Consider the following 12,571-nt stretch of genomic DNA (forward strand, 5'->3'; position numbering starts at 1 on the left):
ATTTTAAAAAGTGTGCTATTTTCCAGCGTGCACAAGCCGATGAGGGTCAGTCCAGCGAGGACGACACTGGGTCCCAAGAGGGGGTAAATGTGACATCCCACATCACTAGGGAGGGAGAAGTTGTTAATTTATATTTGTGGATGCCTCCCAACCTTCTAGACGTGTTTTGAACAAAGTAAGCACCAAGAGGAGAGTGTGCAAAGCGGACAATATATATATAGGTAAACACCATGGAACTTTACCTTAGCCGTCCAAGGCCAGATATACATGTCCCTTTCTCAACTCAATCTGCCCCCTCGGAAGAAAAAAGGAAAGAAAAGCTGCTGCTCCATATAGGGTCAATATAACACATCAGTAGGAAATTTTATGGATTAACTTCCAATTTATTATGAAAGCTTATCATGTATGTATCGAATCTCCCCGGCGAATGAACAAAGAACCTTTTTGTATACACCAGTTATCAACTAAGACAAAGCCTAGTGGTTTTAGTCTTTTTGCAGCAATAAGGGAACACAATTACTAACCCAACCCAAAAAAGAAAACCAAGATAATACTCCAAAGGCGTACAGAAAGAGAGTACATCAACACTGGGTACCACTAAGAATAAATAAAAATAATAAAAAAATAAAAATTTCAGGCAGCTAATCATATTAGCTTCGGTTAGGCTGATAACATAGCAGATACATACCCTTACTGACAATAAGCTATCAGGAAGTCTCAGGGAACGAAGTTGAGAAGGATCATTGATTTCAGTCAGCTTCCAGATTTTAGATTTTTCTAGCTCGTCTGAAATTCTAGGTTTCACATCTTGTAAACTTCTACCATCCCCATTCTGCAGAATATTCAAAAAGATTATTTATTGAACATGGATATGTTATATTGAATTTCATCTATCTGTATAATGATTCAAAACCCGTGCAACAGATCACATATGAGTGCATAAGATGATTCCATCAACCAGAAGAGAAACTCACACAGAATAAATTAAATGAAAAACATGAGCTTTGTTCAAAGAAACACCCCCTTATACACACGACAGGAATTCATGCTTACCAGCGAAACCATAGCCGTTGCTGGTGCACTTTTGTCTGCAACACTAATGCTCGTTCCAGCAGCTGAACTAGAAGCACCAAACGTGCCAATTGTGGGGGCCTGCATAACAAATAATTTATGTAACAAGCATGTCCAAATTTGAAATTTTTAGGATTAAAGATAGGTTTTACCTTCACAACATTTCCAGAAGCAATCTTTGAAGCGTCAAGTGCACGATTTTCAACGGAACGCACAAGCCGAACACCATCAGCATTTGCAAGTATTTTAATACTGTTCTCGCTAGTTGAGACAGCTAAGAGTGTTCCTTCCTTATTGAATCGAATGCAAGGAGAAGCCTAAAAGATATTTGAGACAACAAATGTTACTTCAAACCAAGACATTTCTCCAGATAAATGGCAAGTAGGTCCATTAGAGGCCCAAAATTCATTATTACCGATAAGCCACCCTCTGCATCAGCAGTCGTCAAGAGACTAACATTATCCATGTCCCAAAATTTGATTACAAACTCATCACCAACAGCCAAAAATCGGTTTTTTGTTGTATCAAACTGCACAACTCCATGAGACCGCTTCCCAAGTCCATTGTATGTCCGTTTAACAGCCCCTTCACTCTCATTCCATTCCACAAGGTATGATTCTCCTCCATCTTTACTAGTCCCGCATGAAAACAGCCTACAAATGGTTAACACAATGAGAGAAAGAAGCCAACATCATCATAAGGAACTAAAATGCCAAAAGACAAGGTACAGACCATTTTTTACCTTGTCCCATCAGCACTGTAAGCCATTGTTGTGCAAGAATGACCAGGTGCATCATAATCAACTCGTGAACCCAAATTATCATATAACCATGCCTTAATCTTCCCATCAATAGCTGTTGAAAAGATGAACTGACACAGAAAAAAGGAAAGCCATTAACTATAATATGTGTGTGTGTGCGTGCATGTGTGTGTGTATACACACACATATGAAAAGAAAAACTAGAGAGGCAAGGTTTGAGGATCACTAAAAAGTAAAAACATGTGAGATTCAAGTGTCACTTTTCTCATACTCTTCAAAACTATTATATAACAATTGAGAACAACATGGTAGAATCTTAGAACTTGTAACAGAATTTCTAGTTTGAGCACACATTTTTTGCAAGGAGATAACTATTGATGAGAAACCACAAAACTTACTCTTTCAAGTGAGAGAAAAGGATATTAGTTGATGTAAAATAGACGAATTAGTTTATAAATATAAGAATATAAGATTTTACAAAAGAAAAAGAGAGAGAGAAACAAAGAACTTCTGACTTCAACTTCTTTTGGTAAAATGTTCTACCTGTTGATGCATGAAGCCCCATCACAAATAGCCAGTGTGAGTGATATTAGCACCAAACACTTTGGCACATTGCTGCTAAGGCAATACTCACTCATTCTCCTTCGTTCTAAATAGAAGGCAAGTCACAACCAAGCCTTTTAACAAAAGATACCTGTATGTTTTCCTTGAAATGTGGGCGCACAGAATAGATAGGTGCCTCATGACCCTCAAAAGTGTACTGTTTAGAACCGGTGGCAGCATCCCACACCTGCACAAACATGAATTTTAGAATTGCAGTCCATAGCGAAGCCATAACATCAAGGGTAAATGACAAACAAACTAAACCTTAATTGCCTTGTCCTCTCCACACGTTATGAAGCATAATTGTTTGTTTGGGTGAGAGAAAGCAAGATCACTAACATAACCAACATGAGCATCAATCTGGAAGAATTCATGAAAGAAAATCCAATCATCGGTTTCACTGTACAGATAGAAAAAGCTAGAGGAAGGTAAATATTGTATAGAAGATCAACCAGATACGATGAAGTTCAAATGATCACCAGAAGTTCACGACATACAGACCTCTAGGTGGTTTCGTATATCGTCACCGCCATGATAAGAATATATCTGCACAATGTGCTTTGAGAACGCAATACCTGGATCAGAGGGTAGAATAATTATAATGACAACCAAATGCCCAAATCTTTCTCAAGAATTCACTCCTTTCTCCTTATATTCCAGTGAAGAAAAACCAACTAAAATCCTTCCTGGTCATGGACAGGGATAATACAGACATGAAAGGAGCATGCTTAACAAACCAAATCTAAAAGAAAAAGTTAAGAAACAAACATAGCACAGACGAAACAAAATACATTATTTTTATTTCTAATAAGTTTACTTCATAACTAATAGATAAAATTTACAACTTTTATATTATATAGTAATAATTGTCAAATAAAGGAAGTTGTAACAAAACAAGGCATATATATTTATTTGTGCTTTGTGTATATCAATAGATATGTATGTGTTGAATATATACACTATTGATGAATCCTCTGTCCTCTCCTACTCATGCCCACTTCTGTAATAAAACCTATCTGCATCTTTTGTTTTTAGATGTGATCAAACTTTTTATAAAATTTAATATGAACCTTTAATTTGATATTTTTCCCTTGCAATTGTTCCTTCTTTTCCATGCCAAAGAAAGTCTTTCCAAATGTATAAAGTTCATTTTTAATTATAGACATTTCCAAACCTGGGCATGGGTCCGAAAATGTTAAAGAGCGGTGGTGTCTGACACATGCACAACACGCACCTGGCTTCTCTTTTTAGAACTGTCCATGCTTCTTAGGTGCTCTATTCTAGAAAATGCAACTCATTGCAAAAGTGGGACCTCACTAATGTCAGAAAAACTTTAATTTCAATTTGATTATTTCTAATGGAGAAAATAACCAGAAAACGAGCTGGTGAACAAATGAATGCACATAAATAGATAACCCTACTAAAACATACCAAGAAGGGAGCCATCGGGACTCCACACCACTCTGTTAACCGATGCAGTATACTCATTAGCCAAAGATGCCTAGTGCAAATAAATAAAGGCAGAGATTAACATGAGTCAGTGATCATAAGAAACATGCTAGAATAATCCAAGCCAAGACATTTTATTTATTTAATTTTTTTGGCAATAACTCATACCTGCAGAGTCATTGAACGTGATCCAAGGTCCCAAACCTTGAAATTTCTGAAAGCAAGCCTCTCCCTTCCACCTACCTCCCACAAGGCGATATAGCCGATATTCGTACCAACTAAAATGAAAATAAACAAATACAATAAAATAAAATAAAGAACAATAACCAAAACAAAAAGAATAAAAAAATAAAAAAATTGACAAAATTCCAGCATAAAAAAAATAAATAATAAATAAAAACAACCTTCAATATCTAGGCTCAACACAGAAGAACAAATTTTAAATTTAAAACAGAAGCAAAAGCAAAATTAGCAAATATGCTAACCAAGAAGTAGAGTTTGTTGCAGTGGATGGAAATCCATGCTCTTGACAGAAGAACCCTGATTCAAATTGGCAACTACAGTCTTGGGCAAGTCATCAGAAGAATGTAACGTGTGGCTATGGCTATGACCAGGATAGGTAACAGGAAAAATATTAACAGGGAGATTGCTGACCTACAAAAATCCATGTATAAGAAGGATCCATTAACTGTATATCCAAATAATGGAAAAGAATATCTGAAATCTGAAGAGTGAAGACAGCAAAGAGTTCATAAATCCAATAGCAATATCACATTCTAAGAAACACCATCCAGATGGTGTTTGGCAGAGCTTCCTAACACCACCAGTCCTTCGACAAAAAGGCCTTCATAGAAGAATTTCATTAGGAGGATGTGGAAACAAAAAAAAGAGAGAGAGAGAGATGTCTGGTGAACACATTTTCCAAACATAATTTGAATAAAAAAGTTCACATGAATAACATTTGGTGATGAAGTACAATAACTCCAAATTGACAATATTATCAATCTGCTTTCAACAATTATATGTATTATATTTGGTATAAATAAAACCCATATACATGAATGAACAAAATTCGAGAGCAACCATTAAGAAAATGAAATTGCATTCAACTAATGGACGATGATAAAGTCAAAATTGCATTATGTTACTAATGTTCAAACCGGTGTTAGAGAGAAGTGAGATAAAAAGTCATGTTTTACCAAGAAACTTGTGCTACTTGTTTGCCATTTTTTTTATGCTATTAAAAATTGAAATTATATGTGCGTGTGTGCGCGCTCTCACTTTTGAAATCTTCTTGTACTTTATTTGTGATTCCTTCACATTTTGTTTAGTCTCTCTGATTGAATTGCGAAAGAAGTTCCTGACAGTGACTCGGCCGACTTTGAGGCTGATATCTTGTGTTAGGGAGAATGTTTTGTTAGCTCCAAGTCTATATGCTTGATGATGAAAAACCAGAGACAGTAGAGGTGTTGGGTCTTGTCAAAATCAGATTCCAAAGCGGACCTATATAGGCTTGTGATCGGACAGAGGGTTTCTCACTTTCTTGTGAACAGGCGAGGAGTTCAAGAAAGATCCTTCTACTTCTCTCTTCGCATAGAGCGGTTCTGTTAATGAATCTAGTGGTGGTAATTAGGAGGACTTTGATCAGATGCTTAGAGAGATTAAAGGAGAAGTTGGCTGGGGCTGCTGGTTGCAATAAGTCATCTAAGGTGATGACTGGAATCTATGGAGGTGGCCACTTAAAAGGGTGTTTTGTGGTTGATTTTGAGAAAAATCAATTTATAATATTGAATTCCAGAAATCGTGTGCTTCAGCAAGAACAACGTCTGCATTATGGCTGTAGGTAAAATAATTTTCCTTAAAAAGATATTGGCAACGTCAAAGGGGGTTCTAAAAGCAACGTTTTTTAACTTCTCTGAAATGGACTTCCTAACCACCGGCTTCTAGAAGAAGTCCTTTACGTATGTATAACCAAACGTCACATTTTTACTAATAGGAATTTTGAAGCTTGGAAGGACTTTTTGAGGCTTCAGGAACCTCCCCCCAAATGCTACTGAAATTTCTGGTACAGAGCATCCCCTTGGACCTCACAGGGATCAAAACAAACTCCAAAATTCCAAAACACAAACTGATGACCAATTCTGATATAAGGAAAAGAATAATTACTAACAGTTTTGAAATGACTCCAATCCCATCAAGATCTAACATATTCCACATCAGTGATGAATAAACGGACATGTTAATACAATATATGTATACCTCCTCTGAAATTCCAAAAGGTCTTGATCTCTTCAGCACATGTTCAGAATCAGCAGTTTGATAGTCCATTGCTGGATTGTTAGTAGTAGGAGTCCTAGGACGCTTTAGCATAGATGCTATCAAAAAATAAAGTGCAAAAGGAATAGTGAGACTCAGAACAAACAAAATATAATAAGAGAAAAAGAAGAAATGGGTTGAAAGTATGAAATCTCTGAAAATGAAGCTCGATATACTAAAGAACGAGGACTGGAAAGCAAGTGAGAAATGTAATTGTAAAACATAACAGTCACACCTTATTCAATATTTTTTTTAAAATATAACATCTGTTAAATGAGATTTATTTAAAAATAAAGCAAAGAAAATAATGAAAAAAATAAGAGGCAACCATCTCTAAGTCTACTGTCACTTTGTCTAGATCAATAGAAGAGTAAGGACATTTAGGGCAAGAGAATAAGAACTAACAATGGAGAAAAAAATAAGGTAAACTAACTCCTCTATATATGTGTATATATACATAACTATCATGCATAAGCTCGTTAGAAACGTTATAGAAACGATTCTCACTTAAGACCTTGGTTATATCATTGTTCATGCGGTATCTCAAAGTTGAACTAAGTCGCCCTTACCGGTGCAGAAGAGTTTTCAATATACATGGCCAAACCACATCATATATTCTTGCTAAATCTAGCCATCTTGATTTTAGTCTTCCCATTCCCTGGTGTTACCCTCAACGTGAACCATGTTACTCTTCCTAACTGGTGCAACTAACTAGGATTTTTACTGTATGAATGGTATTACAAAATCATTAGTCTATCAGTCTAGAATAAGGTGGAAAAAACAACTTAAATCCTAGATATCTCAGTTTTTACACATTACTTTCTAATGGTAAGTATAGCTTGAATGAAATTTTTTCATTTACTAGCATGATAAAAGACACCATGCAATTCATAACATTTTTTTTATTCAACTTCTGACCTTTTCATTTATGACGTGTCCGCCTCGAAGATGTTTTTCAACTGATTCCAAATTTCACCAAATTATAAGGTCCAAATCTAATTTTTAACAGAAAAGAAAAAGATGGAAACAAATAACTGGTACAAATAATACATATTTCATTACTACAACAATACCTGCATTGTTAGGAGTAGCTAAGCCTATAGGCCCAGCAGTAACAGGCTGGTGTGGCAGAGAAGATGTATTAGCCATCCATCCTCCAAGAGACGCCGTAAGAGGAGGGGCTGGTGAGGACTGAAATGGCTGGAAAAGTAAAAAATAAAATAAAATAAAAAAAGAATTCCCAAATCCAAATTCTTGAAATGACGAAATAACTTGGCTCTTTTTCTTGTTTACTTACACCATGAGCACCAATTGGCGGAAAGCCACCTACTTTAGCCATGGAGCCCATAAGAGGATTAGTGATAGGGGATGGAGCCTGAGCACCATTTGGTTGCCCACAAGTATGGTCCACAAAAAGGGTTTTAATGTCAGGATTAGGCTTTGGATTCTTGCAAAGCTGGTGCTGCCAATTTAAGCTGCAATAAAAAATACAAGTTAAACAAATAGCAGCAATAACTCAACATTATTTTTTTTTTTATGATCAGCATATGCATAAATATTTCATACGGAAAACCTCTGATTTATTAATGTCCGTAGCCTGGAATTCTTTAAAGTGGGAAATTGCAGCTTATCACGGAAGAGGGGATTTGCCTCAATCAACTTTTTGAGCTCGACAAGCATTATAGCCCTTGCTGACTGAGTATCTCCATATTTAGAAAGCTGCTCATTCTCCCTGGAATCGGATTTTCCATTAAACACCAAAGAAATGAGAACAAGATATTAAATAACTATACCTAATGACCATAAAAAAGTTCAACTATCAAGTATGGCTACATGTGAGGAGGATGTCAGAGGATATAAATACTTAAGTTACAGCCTCTCTAACAACTTAAAACTTTTAAGTATATGTGATTATCTGGTGTCAAAGCTTTGTTTTTAAAAGGTCTTGGCTCAAGTTTCCATTATGCATTTGTTCTCCGGTTTGGTGTACAAGTTTGCCTTTTCTTCTCGTCTCAGGTTGGTCTGTATGGCTGTCACCTTCAAGACGGGTTGCACGTGAGGGAGGGTGTTCAAGCTTGATATATATTATTGGGTCCATTCCCTAACTCAACATCGCTAATCCGCTCCAGCTTTGCATGGACAACAATGTATATCCCATGTTCTAAGTCCAATTGTATATAAAGCATTCCTATTGTATAATATGTAAAATTCCAGTAGACAATTAATCGTAAAACAGCCTGCACATAGTTTCCTTGCCAATTTTCACCATCATCAACAACAAACGTTCTCCCATAAGAAAAAGGTTCACTATACCTGAAATTTCCAAGAGTCAGAAGGAATGTTATTTCCTTAAAGAGGTCTTCATTGAAGGTGGAGAACACTTTCAAATCCTTCACAAGAATCTCCACCGCCTTACCCTGATCTCGCCTGAAAAGGTAAACCCAGTTACAGCATTCACAAGACCCTCAAAAATCTAATAAATTAGTTATCATCAAACAAATATATGGCAAAATTCAATCATTATCACGCCACCACTGACTTGTCTAGTGCCTCAAGGTATTTCTGCTTTCGGATCTCGAAGAAAATCTTCATCGAGTATCTATTATCCTCCACTTTTGTAAACCCAGATAAGTACTTCTCCACCTCGTCCCACTCGCCATTAGTCACAGCGTCCTCAAAGTATCTCATATTGAAGAAAAACCCTGACTCTTTCTCCAACCTTCAATCAAAATTAAACAAAATCAACCTAAAAAACCCAAAAACCAGCCAAAAAAGAATTAAATTCGTAGCGAATTCAAAATAGATAAATGGAAATGTATAAATCCCTTACTTGTGAACTGTCTCTTTGAATTTCTCTTCATCCAAGAACTGAAGTATCAGGAAAACGAGTTCTCTGCTTAGCGACGACATCGTCCCCCGAACGAAACGACAGGAGAGCGCCAAATCTCACAGATCAGCAGAATTTGAGTAATCGAGGAGTTCAAACACAACAAAATCTTATGAAATTAGGGTTTCGGTAACCGATCGATCAATCCCATCTTTCAAACAATCAAATCACAGCGAACGAAATTATACATAAATACACATATACATACTCATATATCGAAGAATCAAATGAAGAGAATCTTCGATATTATATGAATACCTTTGACTGACTTAGAGAGAGTAAAGAAAAGTAACGGATCGGAGACCAATTTTGCAGAAGACGTGATTACAACGACGAAGACAGATGGGTAGTTTTTTAAGAGTGTGCGTTTTTTTTTTTTTTTTTTTTTTTAAGTATTTTCTCTCTCTCTCCGAACATGGTCGAAGAGGAGAGAGAAACACATACATCGATGTCAATCAAAAGCTTTCAAAGCAAATAAAATACTATTTTCGTAAAATAATATTTCTACGCGCTATTTGGAGCGTGTGGTAACATCATAAACTGCAACGATCGCCTGTTAGACACGTGGCAGTAGTTAGTGTAGTGGTTGATTATTGAATATTGACGCGAGTTGGCTTGTTGTTGTCTACTCATGGAAAGTAAAAGGGGTTGCATAGAAAAGGGAAAGCACAGATAAGCGTATTGACTTATAAGGTATAGTTGGGATATTTTGAAATGAGATATGTTCATGTACTTATAAGAATGAAATGACACTGTGGCTATCACTTGCCTAAGAATAAAACAACAATGGTAAATTACAATGACACCCCCTAGATTTGTCATAAGAACATAAGAACAGTCATATGCAGGTTGCCTTACTTTTGGACAATGACATAAAATTAACAATGATACTCCATTTGTCCCTTATTAGTAGTCCATTTTCTCCTTTTTAGAGTTTCCCAAATTAAATATCCATTTTGAAAAGTCAAACAATATAAATGTCATCTTTCCATAATTACCCTTCTAACTTTTTAAAAATCTTACAGTATTATATATACTTAAAGTTTGAAGGACAACTTAGTAATTTGAAATGGGAACAATGCATTAATTGCATGTTTCCTTAAAGAGTTATAAAACAAAAAATGGATAACTAATAAGGGACGGAGGAGGGAGTACATGGTGAATTGACTTTATTACCCTTGAACATATTAAACCATTTTTTATTAACTTAAATACCTTAGATCAAATGGATTACCAGTACAATGCATTTGAGAAACCCAACCCAATTTTTCTCTCTCCTTACTCTCTTATTCTCTTTCCCCTCTTAAACCCTAAACCAAACAAGCCATCTGCTCTGCTAATCAATCAACGACATCTCCCTCAAACCCACCATCTTCATCCCTAAACCACCACTATCATCAACATAGTTTACATCCCCAAAACCACCACCACTGTGTATTCACCCATCGTTGCAGCCACCACTACAGCCATCACTGCCACGTCAACCTCTATAACTTCCAATATCCCAACCCTCACAATTTAGGGTTTCCTCTTCTCTACCATGTTTTTCTTTTCTCTAATATAGGTTGTGTAGCTGCAAGGACCAAGAATTTGTAGCCGACACCGTCGTCGCGCTACAAATCCGGTCAATGAATCACCACATCTCCACAACAAAACCCACCACCAATAAAATTGGTAGCACCGCCACCATCACCAGCAAAAGTATTTTCCACAGATAAACACCACTATAACCTGTGTCAGCGTCACAACCGCAAACCCACACAGCCCACCGGTGCAAAACCCTGTCTACCAAAAACCTCCACCCATCACAAAGCCAAACCCCAATTAAAAATAATAATAATTAAATGGGATATCCCAATTCCCGATCCGAAGAACTGAAGACCAAACCACCAGTTGAATCGCGACACTACTTCCTCAGAGTTGTGAATCCTTGCTCGTCGTTTCAGTCAAGCTGCAAACAGATCATCATCGTTGCTCCTTATTGTTGCATCATCGCCGGAATCTTCTTTAACCTTCATCCTGGTCACAGCCACCGTGGTCACCATCGCTAGAATGTCTCGATCATCGTGCTCTTTAATGATTGTGTGTATTGATATATATACACTGTAAATAAACATATATATATATATAAAGAGAGAGGGTGGGGAAGGGGAGAGAAGAAGGGTTAATCGGCCATTTAATTGTTTTGATATTTTATAATTAAAATTAGGGCAAACTGCAAATAACCCCGTCGACTTTCACCTTCTAGCAAAAAACCCCCTTTATAAATTGTTTTAGCAAGAAACCCCCCTTAACTATCATGAGGGGGGTATTCTAACTGACATCCGTCCAAGTAATTTTTTAGGCAATTTTTTTGACCAAATTACCCCTCGATGTTCACTGTTGAAGAAATAGCTAAAGCCCGTCTCCACCGGCCGCTCTCTCCACGAACCAGCCATTCTCCAACGGCAGCTCTCTGCTATTGAAACTTCAAGGTTAGACTATAATTTAGAAGTTCTAAAATCTTTGTACAAATTGGTGATAATTGGTGATATGAGCCTTACGCGTCAAGAGCCTCACTTGATCACAGTATTGGGTCGGCAGTTTTGGTTAATGAATCATGTTGCTGAGTTTTTTTCTCTCAGCCACTGCTATGCTTTATTGTATTCATGAAAAACCTACAAAGCAAGAAAGCCCAAATAGCTGACTGATTTATGACCAGCAACATCATTATCGCAATCATCATCATCATCAAATCTTTAAAAAATTATCATTATCAACTGTTAACCTTAAGGATTTCATCCAAGGACAATCTAGAGGTTTTGATAATAACAAACCATTAATGGTGTTTAAGGACTAATGTTTACATTGAGTGTTATAGATTATTCACATTCAAAGGATGATCTCAATGAAGCACGAAAGATCATTCCAAGTATTCCATTATTCAAGATCACATCAAGGAAAGTAATGGATACAAAGAAAACATAAAGTTACAAAGAAGCAAATACAAAGTCCATCCAAAGATACCTTGGACTATAACGAACAAGAAAGCAACTCAAAGAAATGAAGAAAGCAAGTCTACCTGAAAGCCTACACGATCATGGACAAAGTATGAAGAAATGGGTAGATAAGATGGTGAGTGTTTAGGATTCAATGTCAAAGTATTTATGAATCAATATGAAGCTTATCTCTACAGGACCATGCATATCATATCATCATTCATAAGTTTATATATATATTAGCAATAGACTATGCACTTCATTCATAAATAATTGCACGTGAAATCATTGCTAAAGAGTGAGTTAGTTCAAGCTTGCATAAGCTTTGAAATAACTCATCACTTGTGCTATAAATGCTAAGACCATGGACATCAATCATATAATTCATATTGGTCAACAATTAAGGCATGAGAAGCCTTCATTACCATGAGTTGATAACGGACATTAGGACCCCAGAATACGCGTTATGAAAAAATGTGTTTTTTGTTAAGTGTGAAAAATGAATTT

The 12,571-nt window shown here is 36.4% G+C and overlaps 1 protein-coding gene across 4 annotated transcripts in view; it reads right to left on the reverse strand.

The window, feature by feature from the left end:
* LOC132285315 (topless-related protein 4-like) overlaps positions 1 to 9,521 on the reverse strand; it is a 28,558-nt gene extending 19,037 nt beyond the window's left edge. The window contains exons 1-19 of one of the 4 annotated variants that reach the window (XM_059787483.1): positions 9,345 to 9,521; positions 9,030 to 9,144; positions 8,739 to 8,918; positions 8,513 to 8,626; positions 7,773 to 7,931; positions 7,497 to 7,674; positions 7,273 to 7,399; positions 6,143 to 6,258; positions 4,369 to 4,537; positions 4,052 to 4,161; positions 3,866 to 3,935; positions 2,936 to 3,009; positions 2,699 to 2,794; positions 2,526 to 2,621; positions 1,814 to 1,941; positions 1,487 to 1,724; positions 1,224 to 1,388; positions 1,054 to 1,152; positions 689 to 832 (exon numbers count right to left, since the gene is read on the reverse strand). In XM_059787483.1, coding sequence (XP_059643466.1) covers positions 689 to 832; positions 1,054 to 1,152; positions 1,224 to 1,388; positions 1,487 to 1,724; positions 1,814 to 1,941; positions 2,526 to 2,621; positions 2,699 to 2,794; positions 2,936 to 3,009; positions 3,866 to 3,935; positions 4,052 to 4,161; positions 4,369 to 4,537; positions 6,143 to 6,258; positions 7,273 to 7,399; positions 7,497 to 7,674; positions 7,773 to 7,931; positions 8,513 to 8,626; positions 8,739 to 8,918; positions 9,030 to 9,109 — 2,343 coding nt within the window. In that variant the 5' untranslated portion in view covers positions 9,110 to 9,144; positions 9,345 to 9,521. Of the gene's footprint in view, positions 1 to 688; positions 833 to 1,053; positions 1,153 to 1,223; positions 1,389 to 1,486; positions 1,725 to 1,813; positions 1,942 to 2,525; positions 2,622 to 2,698; positions 2,795 to 2,935; positions 3,010 to 3,865; positions 3,936 to 4,051; positions 4,162 to 4,368; positions 4,538 to 6,142; positions 6,259 to 7,272; positions 7,400 to 7,496; positions 7,675 to 7,772; positions 7,932 to 8,512; positions 8,627 to 8,738; positions 8,919 to 9,029 lie in introns of all 4 variants that reach the window. The other 3 variants (XM_059787482.1, XM_059787484.1, XM_059787485.1) reach the window with 3 other exon arrangements.
* Positions 9,522 to 12,571: the final 3,050 nt, after the last annotated feature.

The sequence above is a fragment of the Cornus florida genome, unplaced genomic scaffold (genome assembly GCF_030987335.1).
Source record: "Cornus florida cultivar Cherokee Brave unplaced genomic scaffold, ASM3098733v1 CherokeeBrave_3.0.0_Hap2_Chr11, whole genome shotgun sequence".
In the NCBI taxonomy this organism is placed as follows: Eukaryota; Viridiplantae; Streptophyta; class Magnoliopsida; order Cornales; family Cornaceae; genus Cornus; species Cornus florida.